Source organism: Pogoniulus pusillus, chromosome 2 (assembly GCF_015220805.1).
Source record: "Pogoniulus pusillus isolate bPogPus1 chromosome 2, bPogPus1.pri, whole genome shotgun sequence".
Taxonomy (NCBI): Eukaryota; Metazoa; Chordata; class Aves; order Piciformes; family Lybiidae; genus Pogoniulus; species Pogoniulus pusillus.
In genome coordinates, this window is record NC_087265.1 from 4,505,826 (window position 1) to 4,533,528 (window position 27,703).

The 27,703-nt window shown below is 47.4% G+C and overlaps 1 protein-coding gene across 3 annotated transcripts in view; it reads left to right on the forward strand.

Annotated features, from left to right (window-relative positions):
• The window catches only part of ACVR2A (activin A receptor type 2A), a 78,468-nt gene extending 50,989 nt beyond the window's left edge, over positions 1 to 27,479 (forward strand). The window contains exons 5-13 of one of the 3 annotated variants that reach the window (XR_010304887.1): positions 6,565 to 6,588; positions 14,903 to 15,046; positions 16,600 to 16,743; positions 16,842 to 16,987; positions 18,428 to 18,542; positions 19,942 to 20,080; positions 21,491 to 21,621; positions 23,500 to 25,710; positions 25,776 to 27,479. Coding sequence is in view for 2 of the 3 variants with exons in the window: in XM_064154698.1 (XP_064010768.1) it covers positions 6,565 to 6,588; positions 14,903 to 15,046; positions 16,600 to 16,743; positions 16,842 to 16,987; positions 18,428 to 18,542; positions 19,942 to 20,080; positions 21,491 to 21,621; positions 23,500 to 23,694 (1,038 nt within the window). In the remaining variant the exon portion in view is untranslated. Of the gene's footprint in view, positions 1 to 6,564; positions 6,589 to 14,902; positions 15,047 to 16,599; positions 16,744 to 16,841; positions 16,988 to 18,427; positions 18,543 to 19,941; positions 20,081 to 21,490; positions 21,622 to 23,499 lie in introns of all 3 variants that reach the window. The other 2 variants (XM_064154698.1, XM_064154711.1) reach the window with 2 other exon arrangements.
• The last annotated feature ends 224 nt before the right edge of the window (positions 27,480 to 27,703 follow it).

The following is a 27,703-nucleotide window of genomic DNA, read 5'->3' on the forward strand; positions in this document are numbered from 1 at the left end:
CAGACACCTCCAGGGACGGAGATTGAACCACCAACACGGGCAGCCTGTTCCAGTGGTTGAGAAGCCTTTCAGGAAGAAAACTTTCTTCTACTCTCCAACCTAAAGTTGTGCCACTTCATAGAATCATTTGAATCAGGTTGCAGGAGACCTCCAAGATCATCCAGTCCAACCTATCACCCAGCCCTATCCATGCTTGTGACCATATATCACTCCCTTGAAGCATTTCAGCCAGTATTGCCTGGTTTTAGCCCAAAAATCTTTCACGTGCTCAATTGTTGGCTGGTTTGGGTTTGCTGGGGGTTAGCTTTTTTGTTTGGGTTTCTTTAGCCCCATATGGATGAACCTCACTGGTCCTTACCTTCCAAGTCACATGCTATGTGATCCAAGCAGTAAAGGTAGAATCATAGAATGGTTTAGGTTGGAAAGGACCTCAAAGCTCATCCAGTTCAAACCCCCCACCATAGGCACAGGCATCTCCCTCTAGAACAGGTTGCTCAAGGCCTCATAAAACATATATCTCAAATGTGCAGAGGTATTGCTGTTATTGATCCTCTGGTCTCAAAAATCATCTTGAGCATCAAGAAATACTTTGTGAGTTCTGGTTTCCTTCACTGCTATGGTAGTCTTCTCTTCAGTGTGCCTTTTCCTGGAGAGGAAAAGGCTGCCCAGGGAGGTGGTGGAGGCACCGTCCCTGGGGGTCTTCAAGAAAAGGCTGGATGAGGCACTTAGTGCCATGGTCTGGTTGACTGGATAGGGCTGGGTGCTAGGTTGGACTGGATGATCTTGGAGGTCTCTTCCAACCTGGTTGATTCTATGATTCTATGACTCAAGTACCAACAGATTTTTGTGGCTATGTCATGGGTTTGGTGTTTCAGGTTCCACTGTAAGAAATGAGAACTGAACCCAGCAGCAGGTAATGTGAGCTGAATGAAGGTGAAGAACTCCTCTCTCTAGCAGTGGCAGATGTAAGATGTACTCTGAGCTGCAGGTCTGACTGCCTGTGTGGCAGCATTAAAAACAAATTCTGTGTTGGAAGGTGAGGAAAACAACATAAAACAAGGGCTGCTTTTTGCAGCAGTTTTTAACCTCAGACATGTGGTCTAACCCACCAGACCTGTGCCAAGGAATTTGGTGAGTGTGTGTGTGTGTAACTTGAACGGTTTGCTTTAAAAACCCACAAACACATAAAAGTAAATAGTAACAGGAAAAAAAATTATGGGTGGCATTGGGGAAGGTTTGATTTATTGGCTTTTGTTCTCTAATTTTCAGGCCACCCAATAATCTACCTGGTGGACTTAAAAGATCTGAGATGTTCTTTACCCCTTTGTCACACTAAGAAAAATCGATTGACTGCTGAGGAAGAATGAAGAAATAAAATTGAGGGCTCAGGATTTTCCATTTCTGTCTTCTAGTCACATTTTTTTCCCCTTGTTGTTGTGATAGATTTTTAAATAGAAACATTACAACACTTGAAAAATGAGGACTAAGAAAGGGAGAGGGTTTTTCATAATGGCTTATTGCAAACCTAGGAAGATTAATAGCTACTTGAAAAATCTGTGGAGGAGAAGCTAGGTGCTTGTATGAAATGGGAAAAATGATTGATCCACAAAGAAAAGCTGAAGCTGAGAAACAGGAAGAATTAAAAAGATATCAAGACTGAGTCAGAGCTTGTGGCCAGCCACAAGCTAGGAAGGAGTTAAGGTCCATATCAGTGGTTAATGAATGATTAACTTGTAATGAGAGGCAGTGTTGGGATGAAAAAAGGAATATCTGCATGATCTCAAGCTTTAAACTGCCTGATGTGTGCATGATTTCACATTCTCTGACACTGCATTTCATATCTTCAAGACTAATGAGCATTTCTTTTGTAAACTGATTCTGATGGAATGATGCAGGAGAAAGGTCTGGTGCTGTCCTTGGATTGTAGTACTGTGAGGCACAACCATGAGATGGTTGTGTAAAGGAAAAGAAGCAGCCCACAAATACAGGGATGCTGAGAATGCAGTAGGAAAGTTATTAGAGATAAGGAGTCCTTAGTGTGCAGTAGGTAAATAGCTTGTGACTGTGCCTCTGTTTTCTTTCCTTTACAATTCATGGGCTATTATAATACAAGTAGTTCCCTGAGAAGTCTTTAACTGAGGGAAGAATTTTGAGGACAAATAATAAGGCAGCAAGTACCTGGTGATGTGTGCTTGTTCGGCACTCAGTGTACAACCAGACATGCAGAACTTTTGGTTCTAAATCTCTATGGCTTTTGATTTCTTTTAAAGTACTTCCTGAGCCCTCAATTTGCTTTCAGAATGAGCTGTCTCAGTTTAAATAACCCATAAACGCAGCTCTGCTTATTGAAATCTTCAAGAGGTAAGAAAATAGAAAGCCAGACTTAGGGTCACTTGTCCTGAATGGCAGCCTGAAGAGAATTTTGTAATTAAACTGCAATTACAAACCAGTTTCAAATGTACTTCTCTAGTGAACTTCAAGTTACCTTACAGTGCTTTTGCCTTCATTCGAGCAGAACTTGTTTTGTCAACTGTATGCTCCCAAGGTTCTGATCTTACTCCTGCCTTATTACCTGCAGCACTGCTTCTGGCTCTGCAGCCCTCGACACAAGGAGGAGCAAGTCCAGAGGAGGGCCATGAAAATGTTTATGGGGCTGGAACACCTCTACTACAAGGCCAGGCTGAGGGAGCTGGGGTTGTTCAGCCTGGAGATTGGAGGACTTCAGATGGACCTAATAGCAGCCTGCCAGTACCTGAAGGGGGCTACAAGAAGGTCTGCAGTGATAGGATGTGGGGCGATGTTTTGAAGTTAGAGAAGAGGAAGTTTGAGTTGGGTGTTAGGAAGAAGTTCTTTACCATGAGGGTGGTAGAACACTGGAACAAGTTGCCAAGGGAGGTGGTTGAGACCCCTTTCTTGAACATTCTCAAGGTCAGGCTCGATAAGGCTCTGGGCAACCTGATCTAATGGAGGATGTCCCTTCTGACTGCAGGGGGATTGGACTAACTGACCTTTGGAAGTCTCTTCCAAACAAAACCATTCTACAATTCTCTGATTTAAAAAGTTAGTTTAGTTTTAGGATGAGGCCCGTGGGTCTGAGAAGGTAGTGCAAGAAGGCTGGATGCAGACAGAACTGTGCCTAACTCTGCTACGTGTTGTCATCCATTCATTACAGTATCACAGTATCATCAAGGTTGGAAGAGACCTCATAGATGATCAAGTACAACCCTTTACCACAGAGCTCAATTGAACAACCAATGAGACACTGAAGGCTTCTAGAGCATTCTATTGAATTGACTTGGAAGGCTTTCTGGTTTGCATTCTTTGTAAATAGTAATAGTCAAAATGATCTGCATTATTGTCAAGAGCACATTTACATTAGTCTTGGTGCTTTGGAACTTGCCTAGGAAGGCAGAAATACTGAGCTTGGTGGAGTCTGCAATCAGGTTCTGTGCCTTCAAGGAGCTTTGATTTCCATAAGGAAGTCCACTTTGCTGTGTAGCCTCAGATGTGCTCCCCTGAAAGGTTTAGACTGAGGTCTTCCAAGTGATCTTTTGTATCCCCCACGTGGATGCAGATGACACATGTCACAGGGTATTTAGAAAAGAATTCATTTCACCTTTTAATTTCACTATCTAGTACCTTAGGGGGCTAGTTAGGAACAGATGAGGAACTGTGGGTGAATCCAGGGTACTAGTTAGGAACAGATGAGGAACCGTGGGTGAGTTTTTAGGGTAGTAGCTAGGAATTGTGGGTGAATTTAAGGTACTAGTTAGCAACAGATGAGGAACTGTGGGTGAATTGTTAGGGAAGTAACTAGGAACAGTTGAGGAACTGTGAGTGAATTGTTAGGGAAGTAACTAGGAACAGTTGAGGAACTGTGGGTGAATTTTCAGGGTACTAGTTAGGAACAGATGAGGAACTCTGGGTAAATTTAGGGTACTAGTTAGGAACAGATGAGGAACTCTGGGTAAATTTAGGGTACTAATTGGGAACAGATGAGGAACTGTGGGTGAATCCAAGGTTCTAGGTAGGAACAGATGAACTTTGAGTGAATCCAGGATACTAGTTAGGAACAAATGAAGGAGTCAGCACAATAACTTTGTAGTACAACAATTCACATGTGTTTTGAGCACCATGTTTATAAAGTTTCTTTTGACATGTTTGAAGTTCACAATATGGTTGTGGGTAGCTCACATTTGGGGAGAAACCACACTTGTTTGTAATAATGAAACCAAAATATCTCAATCCTTTCCCTAGTCCCCGATAAAACGTTCAGAAGTAGTTTTCAGGCAGCAGAAATAGGGAAGCAGTTTGTTTACATACATTTGTGTGTACATTGTGGCTGTTAAGGAGGGGGATTAATTGCTCCCAAGTTTTATTTTAAGAGTTGCATTAATTCCTGAAATAAGAAAGCAAACATTTGCCTTTCTGTACTAACCTTGGTGATACTTGGATTTCTGCTGGCAAGGCTGAGGTGGTAGACTCTGGTCTGAAGGAAAGGAGAATGATTTTAAAATCAGATGAGTCTATAATGTGCAGAAATCTCTCTAAAAAATGTAATGCATAGCTAATTTATTAGTGTTTGGGGGGAGCTGATCCCCTTAAGGAACAGTGAGAAACGTGGGAGACCACCCTGATTTGTCAGAGTTTTGGTTGCAGTTTCTCATTACGGTAAGAGCAAAAAGGTTGGGTTCATGTTTCTTTCTTTTTTTTTTCTTTCTGAGGAATTTACATAATTCTCAGCAGCTGGAGAATTTTAATAGCAAATAGGCCAAAAAAAAAAAAGGACTAATAAATTTTTTACAGCCACAGGAAAGATGGTTGTTGAATGACTATTTAATACTAGCAGTGCTGTTTAACTTGAAGTTGCTGTCTGTTCTTGGAGTACTCAAGTTAGCAGAAATATGAGCACACAGAGATTTCTCTTAGCTGTTCAGTAGCTGTTCCCTATCACTTGGAAAAACACTTTTATTTTACTTGGCTGCTCTTTTGGGCAAAGCACATGAGGGGCTTGGAGGAGGAACTTCTTTCAGTAGCTGTGCTCATGGTTTGTGGAGTTGATGCTGCAGTATCTTAGAGTTTCTCCAAGCGCGCATCAAATAGCTGTCATCAGACAGGATCCTCCAGCCCACAGAGATTTGAGGGTGAAGATGAGCAACTACTCTGAAAACCCAGGCTTTATTTTAAGGATTTGTTTGAGCCTTTTTTAACTGAGTTGGTTGGTTGTGATCTTTTTCTTTTTTTCCTCTCCCATTATGAAATGCTCCAAAATATTTTCAGACTGTACAGATCCTGGCTTCAGACTCTCTGGGTGTTGTCCTCATCTCTGGTGGTCTGCTGACTGACAGTGAGACAAGGAGGAGTGATCCCATTGTCCCTAGTGCTCCATCAGAGCCAGCAAGCTCTATTACAGCATTTATAAATCTGGCTCCCAACTAATTTAGCCTTCAAGAAATACTTCAGCCCTTCTATAATTAATTATTTAGATAGTACTAAGTGTGTGCCAGACAGTTCTCAGGCACGGGGAAAAGCCTCTTGTTGGCTCTGTGCTCTGCAGCATCCTAAGTATGTAAAGACAAAGGGTGAGGAAAAGGATGATAGCTGTTATGTGGCAGCTGAATACTTCAAGTGTTTGAATTTCATGCTCTTGCAACAGCCATCTGATCCAAAAATAAAGGACAAAGAAAGTGGCTGAGGCAAAAGTGCAGGAGGAGGAGGAACACCAACAAAGTGGTTTGAGCGCTTCTCTGCTTGGGTGGCAACGAGACTGTGCAGTAAAGAAGAGATGAAAGAGCACGAACAAGAGTGTGTCATGGAAATGTGTTTTAAGTTCAGTAACATGCTTTGGGACTTCAGCATTTTTCCACTCTGCAAACTGATGTGACTTGTTTGAAAGCATCTTTAATATCATCATCTCTCCCTGATGTGTTGGGTATGGCGTTTTCAAGACCACTCGTTCCAGTTTCGCCTCTAGTGTGTGTGATGGATTGATTATCTTGACTAACAGAGAACCTAACTTCTGGTGAGCTGTTGTTGTACGAGGTTCAGCTCTAACTAAGACATTCAAGTTTTGCTTTCCCACAGCTAGCTGCTAATTGCAAGGAATTTTAATGCACCACTGCCCTCTGCTGTGGAGCTGCCACACAGCAAGGGATAAACTCGCACGGTTTATGTTGGCGTGTTTGCTTTTCTGCTTGTGTTTATTAATTGCTCTGTAGCAACACAACTATTTTAACACCTATAATGGGTTTAATTCTAAGATACATTCAACTAACAGCTTGATAAGCTTTTGTTTCCCTTCTTCCCCCCCCCCCCCCCCCCCCCCCCCCCCCCATTTTTCTTTGCTAATGTATCAGTGATGGATTTTTTTGTCCCTTTATTTTAAACAGTCTGCTACTGGCACAAGAAATCATTGAGTAGCACTCAGTATTGCTGTCATCCTGAATGGTTTTTTGGTGATAATTCTCACAAACAATTGAATTTTGTCTCTCTCCTAAGCTGTTTTTCCATCCCATTCTTAACTAGTAATTTCTTCTGCCTGTGTTTTTTCCCCCTCTCTCCAAGCACGCCTTTCATATAATGATTGAGGTAAGATGCATTGATGTTTGCTCATGGTTATGGAACTTGTTGTGGACATGTAAGAAGTTTGGTTTTGGTATGAGTTGTATTTATTTTCAGTGTTCTGGACAAGAAAGCTGTAAGCATGCCTGGTTTATAAATAGAGATTTAATCTGCTGCTCATAGCTCACTTAAAGTTTATTAGGTTTTCTCAGGTTGTCAGTTAAGCGTCTGCAGGGATTAATGATGAAATGCACCAGGTTCTGTGGTTCTTCATCTGCAGACAAGTTCATTTGTGTCACTTCCACCCTGCAGTTGCTGCATGGTGTGAGCACTGGTAAGAGCTCTGCTGGAAAAGTTGAGACAGGTTGCTTAAGATGCTCATGGATGCCCCCTCCCTGGAGGTGTCCAAGGCCAGGTTGGATGAGACCTTGAGCAACTTGGTCTGATGGAAGGTGTCCCTGCCCATGGCAGGGCGGTTGCAACTAGATGCTTTTGAAGGTCTCTTCCAACCTAAACTGTTCCCTGAATCTGAGTTACTGGTGCAGCTATCCCTGTCTGTAAGAGTACAGCCTTTGCAGGTCACTCCAGTCTTGGGCTGTGCAAAAGGGCACTGCAGTGGGTTGGTCTGGGAGGAAATGGCACATCCATGAACATAAGTCTGTCCTGTCTTTGAGTCCTGTCATCTCCCACCTGCACACTGCCTGTTACTGTCTGAGGTGTGGTGTCCTCATATTCTGATTTTGGGACATGAGATGGATTTGCATGGTTCATGAGCTCAGGGAAAGAAATAGCCTTGAAGAAAAATAATCCTCCTTCACTATGAAGCCTCTGCTTTGACCAGAAGCCAGAAGTCCTTTTTACATGTATTACATTACTCACAGTTTATGTGAGACTACACATGACTGCAAACTGGGATTTCAGAAGGGTGGTCATTATTGCTGGGCTTTTAAAGTGAATATTGAAGAGGTCAGACGTTGAGGTGTAATAAGAGTGCTCAGTTTCCATTCTCTCTCTAGGTCTTTAATAGCTAAAATGCCTGGTAAATGTGCTTTTGGGGGTGGTAGGAATGGTGCTATTGAAATATTTTTTTTGCACCTGTAAGGGGTTATCAAAGTTGCTTTGTTTTCTATTACTCTTTTGCTTCAAGCATCCTCATTCCAGATAGAGAAGTATCCTGCCTATGAGTAATGGCTTTGTTTATATTAAGTACTATGAGAAGTATGTCAGCAAAGTAGAATCATAGAATCAAGCAGGTTGGAAGAGACCTCCAAGCTCATCCAGTTCAACCTAGCACTCAGCCCTAGCCAGTCAACCAGACCATGGCACTAAGTGCCTCATCCAGGCTTGGCTTCAACATCTCCAGGGATGGTGACTCCACCACCTCCCTGGGCAGCCCATTCCAATGCCAATCACTCTCTCTGACAACAGCTTCCTCCTAACATCCAGCCTAGACCTCCTCTGCCACAACTTGAGACTGTGTCCTCTTGTTCTGTCTCTGGGTGCCTGGCAGCAGAGCCCAACCCCACCTGGCTACAGCCTCCCTTCAGGCAGCTGCAGGCAGCAATGAGCTCTGCCCTGAGCCTCCTCTTCTGCAGGCTGCACACCCCCAGCTCCCTCAGCCTCTCCTCACAGGGCTGTGCTCCAGGCCCCTCACCAGCTTTGTCGCCCTCCTGTGGACACACTGCAGTACTGCAACATCTCTCTTGAATGGAGGAGCCCAGAACTGGACACAGCACTCAAGGTGTGGCCTGACTAGTGCTGAGTCCAGTCCTGAGACCAGTGCAGAACAACCTCTCTTGTCCTACTGGCCACACTGTTCCTGATCCCGGCCAGAATGCCATTGGCTTCCTTGGCCCCCTGGGCACACTGCTCCCACATCTTCAGCTATTCTCTACCAGTACCCCCAGGTCCCTCTCTGCAATAGAATAGAGGGGTTTGTGGGGTGAAAATGTGGGAAAACTGTCTCCATTTAGAAGAAACAAATTTTGATACAAATCAGAGACCATTTTAGAACCATGGCACAAATTGAGAAGTCCAGCTCCTTTTTGCTGTGTTTAAATAATATGGTTGAAAACAATCCAGCTCCCAGCTAGAAAGGGAGGAACTAACCCAGCTACTTATCAGACTCTTCCAAGGAGAAGGTGGCAACCATAATCACAACTCAAATGTAGAGTAGATATAACCAAGGGGAGATATTGCACCATGTAACAAAGACAAACCTGAGTGTGCTCTATAGTTGGAGAACTTGTTTGTGTTTTGTAGTCAGCAAAGAGAAAATGGAAAACCTTGGACACTTGGGGGTTTGGCTCGTTGTACCTGGGGAGTTGCCTGATTCTGCTGCCTGTGAGGTGTGACTGGAGATAGACTCAAGTGCTGACAGGCCGTTAAATGTTCATAGAATCATAGAATGTCAGGGGCTGGAAGGCACCTCGAAAGATCATCTGATCCAGCCCACCTGCCAGAGCAGAATCACCTAGAGCAGGTGACACTAGTATGCATCCAGAAGGTTCTTAAATATCTCCAGAGAGGGAGACTCCACAACTCCCCTGAGCAGCCTGTTCCAGTGCTCTGTCACACTCAGAGGGAAAAATGAATCTTCCTCAGGTCGACACGGAACCTTCTTACCCCTTAGATATTTATAAACAGGTCAGTTGGCCTTGTTTTAATAGATTTGTAGTTTCATTCTTGTTAAGCTTCTCTGATCTTTAAGAACCCTTCTTGAAGACCCAGAGGCAAGCCTGTTTCTGGCAGTTACCATTCTTCAGTGATGATTTTCCCTTCTGTTCTCTTCCTGGTGTGACCTCTCCGCACTGCCTGACAGCTGACTGCAACTCGCAGCTCTAAAAATCAGAACCAAAATGCCCTGCTTGAGATTTGGAAGCTTTAGTGTCTGTGATGAGGTTTCCAAACAAGCCAGACTTAGGGGTTTAATGCTACAGGAAGAGTGAAGCTTAGCTGATGTGTGAGCCAGGCAGTTCAGGTACTTCTAGCCAAGGTAGCTGCAGGATGAGGGAGGTGATTCTGTTCCTCTGCTCTCATGAGACCTCACCTGCAGCACTGTGTCCAGTTCTGGTGCCCCCAGCACGAGAAGGACATGGGTCTGTTGGGGAGGGTCTGGAGAAGGGCCCCAAAGATGATCAGAGGAAGCAGCTCCTCTATGAGAACAAGCTCTGAGAGTTGGGGCTGTTCAGCCTGGAAAAGAGAAGGCTTCAGGGACACCTTATAGCAGCCTGCTAGTACCCAAAAAGGGCTACAAGAAAACTGGAGAGAGAATTTTTACAAGGGTTTGTAGTGATAGGATGAGAGGGAATAGATTGAAACTAAAGCAGAGTGGATTGAGATGGGACATGAGGAAGAAGCACTTTACTATGAGGGTGCTGAGACACTGGAACAGGCTGCCTAGGGAAGTTGTGGAGGTTTATGTCTGGAAGAGTTCTAGGCCAGGTGGGATGAGTCTTAATGAAGCTGTTCTAGTGGGAGATGTCCCTGTCCATGGCAGAGGAGTTGGAATTGGGTGATCTTTACAGCCTCTTCCAACTCAAAGCGTTCTGTGTTTCAGCTTTTTGTACAGCTGTAGCTTGCGGTGCAGCAGGAGCGTTCCTGAGGTGACTGCCCTGGGGTTAGGACACAGAGTCCTTGAGAGAGTCCTGTGTGCACTTCTGGAGTCCCCAACACAAGAAGGGCATGGAACTGTTGGAGCCAGTCCAGAGGAGGTCATGAAGATGCTCAGAGGGCTGCAGCAGCTCTGCTATGAGGACAGGCTGAGAGAGTTGGGGCTTTGCAGCCTCGAGAAGAGAAGGCTTTGAGGAGACCTTGGAGTGGCCTTCCAGTATCTGAAGGGCTGGGGAGGGACTAGTGACAAGGTCTTGTAATGACAGGACGAGGAGGAATGGGTTTGAAGTGGCAGAGGGGAGATTGAAACTGGCTGTTATGAAGAAGTTCTTTGCAGTGAGGGTGGTGAGACACAGGTTGCCCAGGGAGGTTTTGGGTGACAGAATGTGGTCAAAGATGACATTCTGTGATTCTGTCATCCACAACCTCCCTGGAAGTGTTCAAGGCCAGGTTGGATGTGGTTTTGAGTGACCTGTTCTAGCGAGAACTGTTCCTTCCTATGGTGGGGGGTTGGAACTGGATGATCTTTGAAGTCCCTTCCAACCTAAACCATTCTATGCTTGATTCTGTGGAGCACTTGGGATAAGGTTATGTTTGCCTCACCACTCCCAAAATGAGAGAGCTCTGCTTCCCTCTTCTGTGCTCACTGTTCCCCTGAGCTTGTTGCTAGCTGCTTGGCTAAACTGTCAGGACACAAACCTGCAAGAGAAGCTTTCAGGCAATATTGTTTATTGCCTTAGTTCACTGAGCAGTCAAACAAGAACCCGAACCAACCCAAGGGAAGGAAAAGCTTGGCAATGGCAAACTGGGTCCTTATTTTTGGCCAGCTGTGAGACTAATAGATCCCCATAATTCTTTTCCTCACATTATATCATCAGCCTCGGCGCCACAGAGATGATTTTCCAAAGCCCTACAAAAATAATTATGCCTGTGGCATGTTAAAGCATTTTTGCTTGCAAGCAGAGCAAGAAAATAATCGTCAGGGAATGTTTCCTGGCTAAAAATAGCACCTGTCGTTGCTGAGGGGATGCTCATTGATCTGCAAGTCGTGCAGGAAAAGAAAAGAAATCAGAAGCAAACTGGGAAAGCATTCCTTTGGTTCTCTTAACAGGAGGCAATTAGTCCCTTTGCAATGGAAATCAGCATTTGTTTTGCTGCGGGTGGGTGCGTGGAGTGTGGCTGCTTTTTAAGAAGGGACAGAAGCTTTGGCTTCCTGGAGATGTTCCAACACCAAAGGGAAATGAGCCACAGGAGGCTGTGGTGTCAGGCAGGGGGAAAGTGGTTTGAGGTGCCAGGGTTTTCTAGGAAATGAGCAACTGAGTGGCATGGAAAGGATGGTGGTGGAATCTGCAAGGAAAAAAGCACTGACCGGTTTTGGCTTATTTATTTGCTGCTAAATTGCACTGTGATGAGTTGAGACTCATGCAGGACACAGATCTGAGCTGGAAAATGCTTGATTTGCACTCAGGTGTTTTTTTAGTCCTATTTACAAGTGCCTCAACCACCTATTTGGAGTAACTAAACCTGAACACTGTGCAAAGAATATGATTTGTTTCTATTCAATCCAGATTTAGAAGAAACACAATGTCCAGAATACACAAAGAAAGAATATTTCAGATATGGGCTTCTCCAGCATGAAAAACACATATCATATGTTAACCATTCTTAAGTCATGGAAACACCAGGGCTGGAAAAGACCTTTAAGATCATCAAGTCCAGCCCTAACCCAACTGCCACAGCCACCAAACCATGTCCTGAAGCACCACAGAGGCAGCTTCTTCAAAACCTCCAGGCATAGGGACTGGGGACTCCACCACCCCCCTGGGCAGCCTGTTCCAACCCTTCCCCACTCTATTACTAAAGAAGTTCTTGCTCATGTCCAACCTAACCCTCACCCGGTCCACCTCAACTGTTGCCTCTGGTCCTATTGCTGAGTACTTGGGAGAATCATAGAACCACAGAATGCTGAGGAGTTGCTGCCTTCCCCCTTCTGAGAGATTGCTGCCTGGGGGTTGTGTTTTGGGTGGGGTTTTTTTGGTTTTTGGTGGGGTTTTCTTTAAGTCTTTTAAAAGTGGTGTCTGGTGATCTGCCTGGTGGATGAGAGAAAACTGAAATAGTGTGTCTCAAAAGGAAACCAGGACTGAAAAGGGAATGGGTTGAAGCTGGATGAGGATAGATTTAGACTGGAGATGAGGAAGAAATTCTTTCCAGCAAGGGTGGTGAGACACTGGCACAGGTTGCCCAGGGAGGTTGTGAATGTTCCCTCCTTGGAGGTGTTCAAGGCCAGGTTGGATGAGGCCTTGAGCAACCTATTCTAGTGGGAGGTGTCCCTGCTCGTGGTTGGGCAGTTGGAGCTAGATGCTCTTTAAGGTCATTTCCACTCCAAACTCTTCTATGCATCTGGTAATGCAGATTTTTTTTTGGGTGGAAGGAGTGGAAAGGAAAAGGTATTGCTCTGTTCACCTTAAATGAGATTTGGGTTCACTTCCCACAAAACTTACCCTTCATTTAAGCAAGTCATTAGGTTCAAAACCATCAAAAGTTGTCTGATCACAGAATCAAGCAGGTTGGAAGAGACCTCCAAGCTCAGCCAGTCCAACCTAGCACCCAGCCCTGCCCAGTCAACCAGACCATGGCACTAAGTGCCTCATCCAGGCTTTGCTTGAACACCTCCAGGGATGGCAACTCCACCACCTCCCTGGGCAGCCCATTTCACTTGGTGCTAAATCCTCAGGTGCTGTGCACAGTGCTTAGGATTATTAAACATGATGAATATTTTGCAAATGCAAGTGGGCTTTGGAGAGTTAAGTTTGGGCTTCTTGGTTCTAGTTTCATTTGTAGCTATTACAACTTGAGGGCAGCATTTCCTTGATGCCTGAAATCCTCATAAAGGCCTTTGGCACCAGACTGAAAAGCAGTGGGTTTTGTTCAGCTGAAAGCCATCAATTCCTGTGGAATGACTTGAAGCATCTGTCACTGTCACACAAGCAAAAAGATTTCATACCTTTTTTTGAGGTTAGCTTTCTAATGTGTCTCCAATTCTTAAATTTCAAACACTGCATTTTCTAACACAGTTACTAATTTCTGGGGTTAAGTTACAACTTCCTTTAAATTGCTAGAAATCCTCCTCTCTCAAACCTGTTCTTTTGGAAGGATGTGTTTGTTGCTCAGTAAGAAACAAGAGAATGGGTATTTATTCCTCTCCTTTAAACTACTCCAGACTCCTGCTGGGTACAGAAGCACTTGTCCCTATTCTCACCAGAGTAAAGTACACTTAAACCCCACAGTTGTTCAGCAAATGTGGCTTTAACATGCACAAGATTTTGATGTGGCTAACTTAAATGCTCAAATACTTACTTATTGAGTGCTCTCAGTTGTTCTGTAGAAGCAACCACTCCAGTTTTCCATTCTTTCTCTCTATAACATCATTACAGCTTGGGTGGGAAACAGAAGAGCCAAGTTTATGTTTCAGAAGGGTTTTGGAAGTGTGGACTTGAGGGCTTTGTTCTTGTGTTCTGCAATATGGGTGTCATTTAAAAATCATAGGATGGTTAGGATTGGGAGGAACCTCTAAAGATACCTAGTCCAACCCTCCTGCCCTCAGCAGGGACAGCTGCAACTAGAGGAGATTGCTCAGAGCTCCAAACAACCTGACCTGGGATGGTTCCAGGGGTGGGGCACCTACCACCTCTCTGGGCAACCTGGCATAGTGTCTCACCATGCTCAGTGTAAAAAATACCTTCTCTCTAGTTGAAATCTTCCTCTTAAAGTTTAAACCGTCACCCCTTTGTCCTGTCACAGAAGTGATACCTGCATGCTTGTCTTCCTTTGATATCTGACATGGAGACTTGTGGTAGAGTGGTGAGGTCTCCACAGGCCAGCATGGCCACTAAAAGCAGCTCCTCATCCACATCCCATCTAGCAGTTGCTTTCTCCCATTGGCATCCACAGTTCCCTGTAGTAATTTGGTTGGAGGGCTGAGTGTGGAGGTGGTGTTTGGTTTCCTGTGGTGAATGTCTGCACTGTGGTTTAGTGGTTTCCAGATGAAAAACTGTTAGTTGCCTGCAGGAGGACTTTGCAGAGGCACAGGCTGTCTTATGTGTTGCTTTGCAGCCTGCTGTCCCCACTAAGGAGTGGAGCTCTTTAGGTGCAGCTGTGCTGGTACTGGGGAGAACTGAAGCTGTGTGTGGCAGCAGTGTGAGAGGTTTCATTTCCACTCCTTGCTGCTTCCCCAGCCTCATGGCTGATGCAGACATCTTCTGCTTCTCGGCTGGGGGATGCAGTGTTCCTCGTTTGGAGATGGACTCTGTGGCTGTGTAGACTCAAGTCACCAGGCCATTGAACTAAGAGAATCAACAGGTCACACATCAAACGAACCCCCCCTTAAATGTGTTCAAGTTGTTCTTTTGCCTTCTCCCTTAGCAAAAAGAAGCAACAAGCAAAGCTGGATTGTCTTCAGTCCTCAATTCCTTCTGTGCTTTCCCCCCTGGTTAGGCAGGGCTGTGCTGTAGCTGTTGTCATGCTGTCTGTTGCACACAGATTCCAAGCATGTTCTACAGTCTTCATTTTCCATTCCTGTCCAGAAGAGTTCCTGCTTTGGTTTTGGTTTGTTTGGGGGAGTTTGTTGCCAGGGGGGTTGGATCCATGAGCCAAGGCTCTCCCAGTTTACAAGGCTTTCGTTGTGGTGCTGTAACAGCAAAACTAACTAATGGTTTTAACCTGCTTTCAGGATCCTGGACCACCCCCACCTTCACCTCTGATGGGTTTGAAGCCGTTGCAGTTACTAGAGATGAAAGCCAGGGGAAGATTTGGTTGTGTATGGAAAGCTCAGCTACTAAATGAGTATGTGGCAGTCAAAATATTCCCCATTCAGGTAAGGAGAAGATTTTAGTGTCACTTGAAACATGATGATGTTAAACCAGCTTCTTTGACTCACAGGGAGGGGCTTTTATTTCAGGCAGCTCTCAGTATGTACTGTGAAACCAGAGAGAAATGCCTGCAGCTGAGAAATGTGCAGGGAGAGTTCCACTGAATCAAAAGCAGGTTTTTAATGCAACAAACACATTACTGAGACAACCTGTGTGAAATCTATGTATGTTTCCAGTCATAAAAAGACAGATTGAGCAGAAATAAGTTTTTAGCAGCCCTCACACACCTCTCAGTTGAGAAGAATTTATTTGTTTGAATTAAATTGTGCTGAGGAGGAGTACCCTGAAATAGAAACCTTTGAGGTGATTGTGCCACTTCAGCAGGCTTCAGTTGAGTGATGCCACATTCCATCCCCAGCAAGTACCCCTGGAAAGCCATGTTTGAGTGTAAATTCTGCTCATAATTCAAGATCCAGTTTGGTTAAGTATCCAAAGTGCTCACAGACAGTGGCATTAGGGTAGATTTTGCATTAATTAAAACCACCCACTGCTCCTCGAGGTGAAGAGATGTGCTGCTATTTCCTGGTGATTAACCAACTGCTGAATGAATCCATCTGCTCTTCTGGGAGAAATGGGGGGTACCTCTGCTGCTTTCAGCCATCAGCACGATGGAAATCAAATCTGAGCCTTTCTCCACTACTTTCAATGAAGGAATACCTCTTTCTGGTTCTTCATGGGGTTCCCATGCAAAAATTGAGCCATGCTCTTCAACTCCCATCCTGATCTGCAGCTTTGTGTTCTTGTGGTTTATATTCCATAGTTGAGCTTGCTTGCAGTAGTTGATGTTTGTTTATAGGAAATGTGTGGGTTTCAGATCAGTTTTCCGTGTAAGTGAAGATGTAATGTATGTGAAGACAGATTTCCACATTTCTCTCTGCTAGTTCAGTGGTTTGTGGCACAAATATTAATCTAAGCACTTCCAGAAGAGTTCCACAAGAGTCTTATGTTCAGTTTGTGTCTGTTGTCCCTTGTCAGTGGTGACAGGACAAGAGTCTGGCCCCCTTTTCTTGCTCCCCACAGGTCCTTTAGCTCTTGCTGAGCATTGATCAGATCCCATCTGGGGCTGCTCTTCTTGGGACTTAACAGCCCCAGGGCTCTCAGCCTTTCCTTCTCTCAGAGATGCTCCAGGCCATTCAGCATCTTTGGAACCTCCACTGGCTTCCTTCCAGCAGTTCCCTGTCTCTCTTGAACGGGGGAGCCCACCACTGGACTCAGAACTGCAGCTGTGGTCTCAGTAGGGCATAGTAGAGGGGGAGGAGAACTTCTGTTGACCTGCTGGCCACACTCAAAGCCCCCAGGATAGTAAACCTCATCATGTTAATAGCCTGCACTGCGTTTCCTTTTCTCTAGGTAGTAAATCCTGTCTTGCCAGATAAAAAGGGGGTTAGTCATTTTATCAGCTCATTTACAAATGCCTAGCAGATTGTAGGAGGAAAGTTCTGTCAGGGAAAGCTCTGAGGACTCTGGTGCTAAGCTGGTTTGATGTGTTTGTTTCAAGGACAAGCAATCATGGCAGAACGAATACGAAATTTACAGCTTGCCTGGCATGAAGCACGACAACATCCTGCAGTTCATTGGGGCTGAGAAGCGAGGCACCAGCATTGATGTGGACCTCTGGTTAATTACAGCCTTCCATGAGAAGGTCAGTGCAGGTCTCAGGCTGCTTTTTGTTTTCCTGGTTGGGGCAGAGGAGGGACAGTGAAATCGATCATCTCATTGTTCTGCTGTGTTGCTCTGCAGGGTTCCCTGACAGACTTCCTCAAGGCTAACGTGGTCTCCTGGAACGAGCTGTGTCACATCGCCCAGACTATGGCCCGAGGCTTGGCTTATCTCCACGAGGACATCCCAGGCCTGAAAGATGGCCATAAACCTGCCATCTCACACAGGTATGGTGCCTTCAGGTGCTGGGGAGGGTTCAGCTAGGAGCTGGAGGAGCTGAAATCTGTCTAGGTAGGAGCAGTCAAGTGATGACTCTGAGATAACTTCCTTGCAGAGTTATCAGGAGCCTCAAATAAAAAGCCTGCTCAGCCTAAGGCAAACATCTGACTGATGCTGTACAGAACTTGGTGTGATGTTTGTGATTCATCCAATGTATTCTGGCTTTTTTCTAACCATTTAATGATTAAGTGTTAAGAAAGCATTGGCTTTATGGATATTTGAAACAACCTTTATGTGCCTGACTGCTCAAGTAACACAAAGCATCATCAGATGGAAATATTCAGTGTAAGAGTTGTTGTGTCTATTGTTGAGTGGCAATTGTTGGAGCTTTTCTAGGTTAATTAGCTATAGAAAGCTGAGGTGTTGAAGTACTGGAAGGTGTCCACAGGAGGGCGACAAAGCTGGGCAGAGGCCTGGAGCACAGCCCTGTGAGGAGAGGCTGAGGGAGCTGGGGGTGTGCAGCCTGCAGAAGAGGAGGCTCAGGGCAGAGCTCATTGCTGTCTGCAACTACCTGAAGGGAGGCTGTAGCCAGGTGGGGTTGGGCTCTTTTGCCAGGCAAGCAGCAACAGAAGAAGGGGACACAGCCTCAAGCTGTGGTGGGGGAGGTCTAGGCTGGATGTTGTTAGGAAGTTGTTGTCAGAGAGAGTGATTGGCATTGGAATGGGCTGCCCAGGGAGGTGGTGGAGTCACCATCCATCCCTGGAGATGTTGAAGCCAAGCCTGGCTGAGGCACTTAGTGCCGTGGTCTGGTTGATTGGATAGGGCTGGGTGCTAGGTTGGACATGGATGATCTTGGAGGTCTCTTCCAACCTGGTCTATTCTGTGATTCAGTGAGGAGCTGAACTGGTAACCAAAGTGAGAGATAACTAGAGAAGAGAGAAACACAGATCCTGAGGAGCTTGCAATGTTCTGAGCAAACCTGTTTGAGGGTTAAGTGGCTGGTAGATAAGAGGTCCACATAGAACAGACGGGGATCCATCAGTCAGTTTGCCTCTGCTGCAAATCATGTTTCTCCTCTCTAGAAACAACCAAGAATCATTTCCCAGAATGGTTTATTTCCTGTTACTTAAACACAGTGTAGTTGTAATTAAAGCATGCAGTGGCTGCGTTTTCATGCTGTTTCTTGACCATCCATACTTCTGTGCTTCCAAACTAACATAAAATGATAGTTCTTACTTCAGCCTCACCTATTTCCACAGCAACAAAGCTGTGCAAGCATGCTGATAGGTGTGATGGTGATTTGGTCGTTGAAATGGGCTGCTGCTTTATGGTTTTCTTGCCTTTCATGTCACAGTGTTCATTGTTTTATTGTATTGCTTTCATCCTTGCAACTTGGTGGCATTTTGTGTTCTAGATCCCTTAATTTCTTCTCCTTTTTCTCTTCCAAGGGACATCAAAAGCAAGAATGTGCTGCTGAAAAATAACTTGACAGCCTGCATTGCTGATTTTGGGCTAGCTTTAAAGTTTGAGGCTGGAAAGTCTGCAGGGGATACACATGGACAGGTAAACACTGATTTAATGACAGAAGTGATGCAGCTGGAAGGGGAGTGGATAGTTCAGGCATGCTCCATGCTCCAGTTCATCAGCCCTACCTTTGACAAGCTTTAAGGAGTGTGGCAGTTTGTGCTTCTCCCTCACAGGCTAAAAGTTGAAGAATTCTTGAGATAATTGCAGATCACAGCCTTCCTCCCCCACCCCTTTACATGTCATGTCTCTCCTCCCCCTTATTTTCACTCTCACTCAAGGATTTGGACAAGGAGGAGTAGTCTTGCTCTATTTTTATTAATTGTACTGAAATGCTGTTCAGGAATTGAGGAATGGGAGACAGCAGCAGCCACTTCCTTGAAGAGACAGCAGGGCTGAATGCCACTTGTCCTGAGGCTGGGGACGGGTTTAGCATCAGGTTCTTGTGGCATAACAAGCTGGAGCATTTTGGAGTTCTGGAGGACTAAATGTGTGTCATTTTAGGCAGAACTTCACAGGTCGTGATTGAGCAACAAAAATAAAGTCTTACTGTTCTAAAGCCTCAGGAACATAGGATGGGTTGGGAGGGACCTTTAAAGGTCATCTGGCCCACCCTCCCCCTGCAGTGAGCAGGGACATCTGCAGGCAGATCGGTTAGGTGAGACACAGAATGGCAGTGCCAGAGCTGCTGGGTTGTTGTGCAAATGTCTTCAAGTGTTTGCCTTTCACTGCTTCAGCTCTGAGAGCCCAGCTTAGGTGATTGCTTCCAATTCCTCTTCCCTGCTCCTGGATGGAAGAAAGTGCTCTTGCCTGGAAGAATACAAGGAACTTCCACCTCTGCTGTGAGGACAGGCTGAGAGAGTTGGGACTCTGTAGCCTGGAGAAGAGAAGGCTTCCAGGAGACCTTGGAGTGGCCTTCCAGTATCTGAAGGGGGCTACAGGAAGGCTGGGAAGGGACTATTCACAAGGTCTGGTAATGACAGGATGAGGAGGAATGGGTTTGAAGTGGCAGAGGGAGATTTAAACTAGCTGTTAGGAAGAAGTTGGTTGCAGTGAGGGTGGTGAGACACTGGCACAGGTTGCCCAGGGAGGTTGTGGAGGACAGAAGCACAGAATGTGATCTTTGATCACATTCTGTGCTTCTGTTCTCCACAACCTCTCTGGAGTTGTTGAAGGCCAGGTTGGATGAGGCCTTGAGCCATCTGTTCTAGTGGGAGGTGTCCCTGCCTATGGTGAGGGGTTGGAACTGGCTGAGCTTTGAGGTCTCTTCCAACTAGCCCATTCTATGATGTAACCAGGATAATCATGGCTGTCATGGATCCTGGATGAAAAGCAGTGCTGCTCTGCAGCATTACCCCAAGCAGCAGGCAGCTGGAGTGGTGCTTGTGGTGGTGTTGGTACCTGGTGTACATAAAGCTGTCCTTCCCTGTCCTCCAAGGTTGGCACACGTCGTTATATGGCTCCTGAGGTCCTGGAAGGTGCTATCAACTTCCAAAGGGATGCGTTCCTGAGGATAGACATGTATGCCATGGGACTGGTCCTCTGGGAGCTGGCCTCGCGCTGCACCGCCGCCGACGGTAAGCCACACCTTCCACCCTGGGCATGCTTCAGCACTGTGCTCAGCTGGCCAGGGAGGCCACCAGCAGCCTGGCCTGGCTGCACTGGTGTGGCCAGCACGAGTTGGGAAGACGATCAGAGGGCTGCAGCACCTCTCCTCTGAGGACAGGCTCCAACAGTTGGAGTTCTTCAGCCTGGAGAAGAGAAGGCTTTGAGGAGACCTTGGAGTGGCCTTCCAGTATCCTTTCACCTTCCTGCAGGTGTTGAAAGGCAGGTTGGATGAGGCCTTGAGCAACCTGTTCTAGTGGGAGGTGTCCCTGCCTGTGGTGGGGGGTTGGAACTGGCTGAGCTTTGAGGTCCCTTCCAATCTAAACCATTTTATGATTGGGCACTGGTGAAGCCACACTTCGAGTACTGGGTTCAGCATCATCAGATGGAAATATTCAGTGTGAGAGTTGTTGTGTCTAATGCTGAGTGTCAATTGTTGGAGCTCTTTTAGGTTAATTAGCTATAGAAAGCTGAGATGCTGAAGTACTGCAGTGTGTCCACAGGAGGGCGACAAAGCTGGAGCGGGGCCTGGAGCACAGCCCTGTGAGGAAAGGCTGAGGGAGCTGGGGGTGTGCAGCCTGCAGCAGAGGAGGCTCAGGGCAGAGCTCACTGCTGGCTACAGCTGCCTGAAGGGAGGCTGTAGCCAGGTGGGGTTGATCTCTTCTGCCAGGCAAGCAGCAACAGAACAAAACAAGGGGACAGAGTCTCAAGTTGTGGTGGGGGAGGTCTAGGCTGGATGTTGTTAGGAAGTCGTTGTCAGAGAGAGTGATTGGCATTGGAATGGGCTGCCCAGGGAGGTGGTGGAGTTGCCATCCCTGGAGGTGTTGAAGCAAAGCCTGGCTGGGGCACTTAGTGCCATGGTCTGGTTGATTGTCTAGGGCTGGGTGCTAGGTTGGACTGGCTGAGCTTGGAGGTCTCTTCCAACCTGCTTGATTCAATGGTTCTATCATTCAGCACCAGCCTTGGCAGAGTTACAAAGTGGTTGGAGTGGATGATCTTGAAGGGCTTGCCAAGTCAAAATGATTCTGTGACTTGCTGGAGCTGGTGAGGCAGAAGCTGTGGATCCAGAGCCTCCCTCTGCCCTCACGTTTGGAAGGTGTCAGCTGGGCTGGGAGCTGTGCTTGACTGCCACATGCAGGGGAGCAGAAGCTTGTGGCTCCTGGAGGTTGCCACTGCTGCTTCACTAAAGGCTTCATTTGCAGCCTGCTACTGACTTGTCACAGAATGAGCCTCTGATGGTCAGAGTAACCTGAAGTAACAGAAGCTTCACAGGCTTCTGACAGCAGGCTGCATTTCCAAGGCACCAGCCTGGTTTGTAGTTCTCTCTCCCCCTAGTTTAAAGCAGAATTGGTGGTTTAACTACTGGCTTTTTCTGTCTGCAGGCCCAGTAGATGAGTACATGCTGCCCTTCGAAGAGGAAATCGGCCAGCATCCCTCCCTGGAAGACATGCAGGAGGTCGTAGTTCACAAAAAGAAGAGGCCTGTCCTCAGAGAGTGCTGGCAGAAACATTCTGTGAGTACTTCCACAGCCCCACTGCTGCCAAGGCCTGCTCCACTTGGCCTGCAGGTGGTGTTGCTCCTGGGCTGGGGTCATGAGCCTGACTTGAGGAAGAACTTAGCCATTGCAGGAAGAATTTACTAGACTGTAAATTCATGTTCTCAGTCTTGAAGTGACTGATGATGGAGTAACATTTTGAGGTGATGATTTATCACTTTTTGCTAGTGAAAGAAGGGATTCTTGAGAGCTGCTTTGGAATGCTCAGGGTATAAATATTCTGAAGGAGTAACAGCCACAGGAGTGCCACCAAGGGAACACAGCAGGAGCAGTGTCCTGTGAGGAACGTTTAGAGTTAGTTAGGGAGGAAATCAATGTTCCCTGATTTGCTTTGTGGCTAGAGGCTCACAGTGACCCCCCTGCTTGTTCCTCCCACTGGCTTGGGTTTGGGTTTTTGACAGCTGGGTTGTTAGAAACGAGATCAAGTGGTGGCTGCACAACCCCCAAGTGTCTGTTTCCTTGCCCCTTGGAGTTAGCAGGATGCTGTGGCAGCTCAGTGTTACCTGGGAGGAAGTTAACTGCTGGCAGTGGCAGATGCCTTTTTGTGCTGCTTGGTTTTCAGTGATCGTTTGATCTCTGAAGGGAGTCAACCTCTTTGAGGGTGTGGTCTTCTAACACAGCACAGCGACCTCCCCAGCAGACTGCAGCACTATCCAGTGGAGGAACTGGCCTGGGGAGGGACTTCTGACCAGGGCTGGGAGTGTCAGGCCGAGGGGCAGTGGCTTTGAGCGGGGAGAGAGTTCGACTGGAGATTAGGAAGAAATTCCTTGCAGTGAGGGTGGTGAGACACTAGCACAGGTTGCCATGGGAGGTTGTGGATGTCCCCTCCCTGGAGGTATTGAAGGCCAGGTTGGAGGAGGCCTTGAGCAACCTGTTCTGGTGGCAGGTGTCTCTGCCCATGGCAGGGAGGTTGGAACTGGATGACCTTCAAGATCCCTTCCAAACCATTCTGTGAATCTATGAAAAGGATTTCCTTGCTCTGGCATATTGCAGCCCATGTGGTGGGTCTCCAAGCAGTATGCCCAGGTTCCTGGGTGGCAGTGGGGCAGGTGTACCTTACTGGGTAGCTTCATTAGAGCTGCCAGGTGACCCCTCCATGGAACTCGTTGTTGGCTCTGTACAGTTACCCTGGGTGGGATCACAGACTCATTTGGCTTGAAGGGACCTTTTAAGGCCATCTAGTGTGACCCCCTGCAGTCCTCAGGGACACCTGCAACTGCAGCAGATGGCTCAGAGCCACAAACAGCCTGACCTGTAACATTTCAGGAGATGGGACCTCTACCACTGGGTCTCACCACTCTCAGGGTGAAGAGTTGGTCCTGAACAGATCCAGCTGCTGTAGAACCTTCTGGGCTAGCAGCCTGTCCTTACATTAACAAAGAGGCCTCAGTAAAAAAGACTGGGTGAGGCACTTAGTGCCATGGTCTGGTTGATTGGATAGGGCTGGGTGATAGGTTGGAGTGGATGAGCTTGGAGGTCTCTTCCAACCTGCTTGATTTGTGATTGTATGAAGTGTGCCTGAAATAGCAGTGTGGGAAAGGCAGGACGTGGTGTTTCCAGCTCCTAAGAGCATGAATCCAGAAGGAAATGTTTCCCCTTGAGACCAGTCAGACATGGGAGCCATCTCCCGGGGGCAGCAGTGGTTTCCCCTCCGCTGGTCAGTTTTCAGACTCAGCTTGATAGGGTGCTGGGCTGCTGCTTTCAGTGCCCCTGTCCCCTGGAAGGGTTGGCCCAGGTGATGCTCAGGGTGCCTCCCAGCCTGGCATTCTCTGCTGCTGTAGTCAGCCAGCCCTGGTGTGTGTGCCCTGGTGTGACGTCCCCTCTGTCTGGCGGCAGGGCATGGCCATGCTGTGCGAGACCATCGAGGAGTGCTGGGATCACGACGCGGAGGCCCGGCTGTCGGCAGGCTGCGTGGAGGAGAGGATCATCCAGATGCAAAAACTAACTAACATTATCACAACAGAGGACATCGTGACTGTGGTCACCATGGTGACAAACGTTGACTTTCCTCCCAAAGAATCCAGTCTATGATAGTTGCACTGGGCACACCTCCCCGACCGCCAGGACTCTTCAGCGGAGCTGCTAAAGCCGGAGCGGGACTGCCGAGGGCATTGCTGTGCGAGGAGAGGGGTAAGTCTCTCTGGAACATCACCACCAGGTGTCGGTCCTTTTGGTTTTTATCTCCTCCCTTTTCCTCCTGCTGACCGTGGGATCCGTGAGAGACTTTGTGCATTCCCTGCTTCCCCACCTGGAGGACACAGCGGGGCGCAGCAAGGCCAGCCGCGGTGCTGCTGGAGGAACCCGAACCGCCGCGGCACAGCCCTGGACAAACTGCTCGACTCCTGTCGGGAAGAGACTCGGTTCCTTACCACACATGAACTTACTACTGTTAGGATATTCTTAGGGTTTTTTTTTTAAATCAAAACATTTCATTTCAGATTGAAAACAAAACACCAGGACAAAACAAAACAAAAAGCAAACCCACACCCAAGACAGACAGACAGACAAAAGGGTTCACTCGGTGTTTGTGGCGGTCGCTGTCCTTTCTACCCTGACTTAAGCCCAGGCTCTTTGCCATGCCAATAACGACACAGCTTGTGAATGTGCAGTGTGCTGCTGTTGAGTGCAGACAGAGCAACACGAGGCAGCGAGTGTGGGACACTGGAGAGCGAAAAAATAGAGGCTTCCAAGTATTAACTCCAACCTCCCTCAACAAGGTATACCTCAGTTCCAGCTCCGCCAGGCGATGAGATCCGACAACACTAACACCCTTGGGATGAGAACCTCCCCACCCCACCCCCCCAAACCCCCTTGCCCCTTCCCTCGGGCCCTCTTGTTTTTGTAAATGATGTATTTCCAAGTCACTGTGTTATTTAAGAAGGGTAAGCTATGCTTCATGCCAACAGTAAATGGCCATTCCTAAAGCAGTGTTTTTAGCCTTTTCTTGTACTAGCTTGTTGTGTATAAAAACAAAAAGAGAAAACAAAAAAAGTGCTGTTTATGGAAAGGAAACATTTTCTTCCCTCCCTTAGTTGAAAGCTTTTCTTTTCTCTCTCTTTTCCCCTCCATGCCCTGGAATATCTCATACATTTATTTAATACTATTTAGGTTTGCTGTGTCTGAGGAGTATTTGAGAACTTAAGCATGACTTTTTTTCCCCTTCCCACCCCCCCCCTTTTTTTTTTTCTGTGAGCTGTGACACTGGAGAGCTCTGAATTCTGATTCTTCTGTTTCCAGAAGTGTTGTTTGGTTTATTTTCTTCCTCTCCCACTATTTATGTTTGTGACCAGCTCTGCCTAACGCCTTCTGTTCCGCTCCGCAGTGGGCTCTGTGTCACTGCTTCAGGATCACCTCAGGAAGCTCAGTTACCCCCCTTCAGCTGCCTCTTCTCTCTGCTTTGAGACTTGCAACTTCACTCTGCTTACAGGTCGGTGCCATCTTCTCAGAGTAACCTCTGTGACAGCTGGGTGCACCCCAAATTGCAGCCACAGCTTTCAGACTCTAAAGGCTTACAAATTTCAGGGAGAACTTAGGATATGCAACGACTTTGCAGAGGTGACAGACCTTGGGGCCACAGCACAGGCCCTCTGCCAATGCAGGGGAGCAGGGAAGCTGCTTCCACAACTCCCATCTGCTCCTAGAGCCCAGCAGGGCCCTCACACCTCATCAGGCAGTGGCTGGCAGGCAGGTGCCCAAGTGCTGCTCAGAAGAGCTGGCTGGCTGCGGCCCTTCCCTCTGTGACACAAACCTCTTGAGTCAAGCTCATGCTCCAGGCTTGGGGCTGCAGAGGGGACAGCAGCCAGGAGTGCTGCCTGCTCTGTCCTCATCTGCTTTGCTTTTGCTTTGGAAAGAAGCTTTTAGGGGCTCGCTGTAGATGTCATCTTGGGAACTGAGCTGCTCCCAGCTCTGCACAGCAGTGAACTTCAGCTCTGGGAGCAGTAAGAGACCTTAGGGATAATCTAGGCTCGGGTCAGCAGATTCCTGGCAGGGAGGAACAGAAGAGTTTAGCCATGCTCTGTGTCTGTTGTGCTGTTCCTCAGGCTGCAGGTAGCCAGAACTGTGCTCCAAGAGGTCACTGGTGGTGTTGAGCTTGGCTGTTCCTCAGGCTGCAGGTAGCCAGAAGAAACTTTGCTCCAAGAGGTCATTGGTGGTGTTCAGCTTGGCTGTAGAAAGGGAGCAAATCTAGTTGGTGGTCACGTTCCTAGCTGACACTTCCCTCTTGCTGCCTTGAACCCAGGGATGCTGCACACCCAGCAGGAGCTGAAGGTAGCTGCTGAGCTGTGAACAAGTTAAGAGTGAGTCTGTAGTCTGAAGCCCTCTGTGCTCCCCGTGAGTTTTAACCCCTTGAGTGGCAAAACCAGAGCCAATACAGCTGGGCTCAGGATCTGTGACTCAAGATCTGGTGCAGAATTTGGTTGTGTATGAAATGTGCAGCACCTGTGTCTGAGCTCAGCCTGCTGGGGCCTTGGGCTGCTGACAGACCTTGTTGCAGGCAGCTCCCTAAGGCTCCTGTCAGGAAAGCTGGGATCACAGTTTTTTTTTAAACTGCCAGGGACTGTCTCTGAGTGTTTCACTCTTGTGCTGCTCCAAGTTCCCTGGTTTTTACTAGCGTGGTTCAGGGTCACTGTGAACAGGATTTCACAGGATAGAAGCTTTTTAATTGGGAAATAGGAGGGGCTGCTGGGGTCCAGCTCTTCTCAGAGAGCACTTGGAGTCCTGCTTCTGGTTTACTTCTAGAGCATTAATTAAGCCTGCAGGTTGAGGAGCCTGGGCCAGCAACACTTGGCAGATGCAGAGGAGGGCAGGATCAGTCAGACTGATGCTAGTGGCCGTGCTTGATTCAACTGACCAGCAGGCAGCGACCATGGCCCCCCGTGCATCCCGGAGCAGTGCAGCGCGCAGCTGTGAGCTCCAGAGCGTCACCCCTGAGGAGCAGCCACTCCCATCTCTGCTCAAACCACGACCAGAGGACTGCTGAAGGAGCCCTTTCTCCGTCTGAGGTCAGAAGCCATTTCCTGGGTGGTGTCAGAGGGTGTGAGGCTCCTCTTATCTCCTCCTGCCTGGCTCTGTGCTCTTTGCTGCGCCCATCGCAGCGTTTCACAGCAGCTGGAGCTGTCAAAGCAGTGCCATCAGCCCTGCTGGCATTGGGGCTGGCACCCCCCACCTGGTACCTCCTGGTTGAGATTTTTAACTGGTGTAGCTTTCAGCCACCCTCTCTGAGCATGCTAACTCCCAGCCAGCCAGCCACGAGCCTGAGGCACTTGGCTCACCAGACTGCTGCTCCTCCAGCTGCTCTCCTTCAACACCTTTCGCTTTCCTTAGGAACCCTTGGTACAAGGTGCAGAAAGCTGCAGTTAGACCTTCCTGGGCAAAGTAGCATCCTTGGTGGGACATGATTTACCTCAGATACTCAACCAGCAGTACTTCTTTTGGGTTGGTTTATCTTTTTTTTTTGTTGGGGGTTGTTTCCCTTTTGATTTCCCTTTGATTTTCTTTCTTTTTTTGATGCTGTTTCAGTCCACTCCCTCTGGGTTTACCTCTGGAGATTTCTTTTTGTTGTCGTTGGTAAAGCAATTCTTTGAACTTTACTCTTTGTATTTGTCAGTGTTTTTGGGCACAGGTTGTTGTACTACTGTCAGAAGGTACTTGCTGGTTTTCTGCAAGTACCAAAAACAAACCAACCCCTCCTCCCCCTGCCCCCCTTTCCCCCCCAGCCCTCAATAAAGTGATTGTTAAATATTGTACAAATACAAATGTATACTCTTTCTGCCCCCTTGCCCCCCAAAAAAAGGTAAAATAAAAAATGTGACTACTAAGATGTGCACAAGGCCTTCTTTCCAACCACTGCTGCAGGGGCTCTGTCCCCTCGCTCCCACCGAGGAGATGGGAGGCTGCAGCAGGCCCAGGGAAGGGCGGTGAAGCTGGGGAAGGATCTGCAGAACAGAGCTGGGGAACTGGGGGTGCTGAGTCTGGAGGAGGCTGAAGGGAGACCTCGTTGCTCTCTACAGCTCCCTGTGAAAGGAGGTCGGAGCCAGGTGTG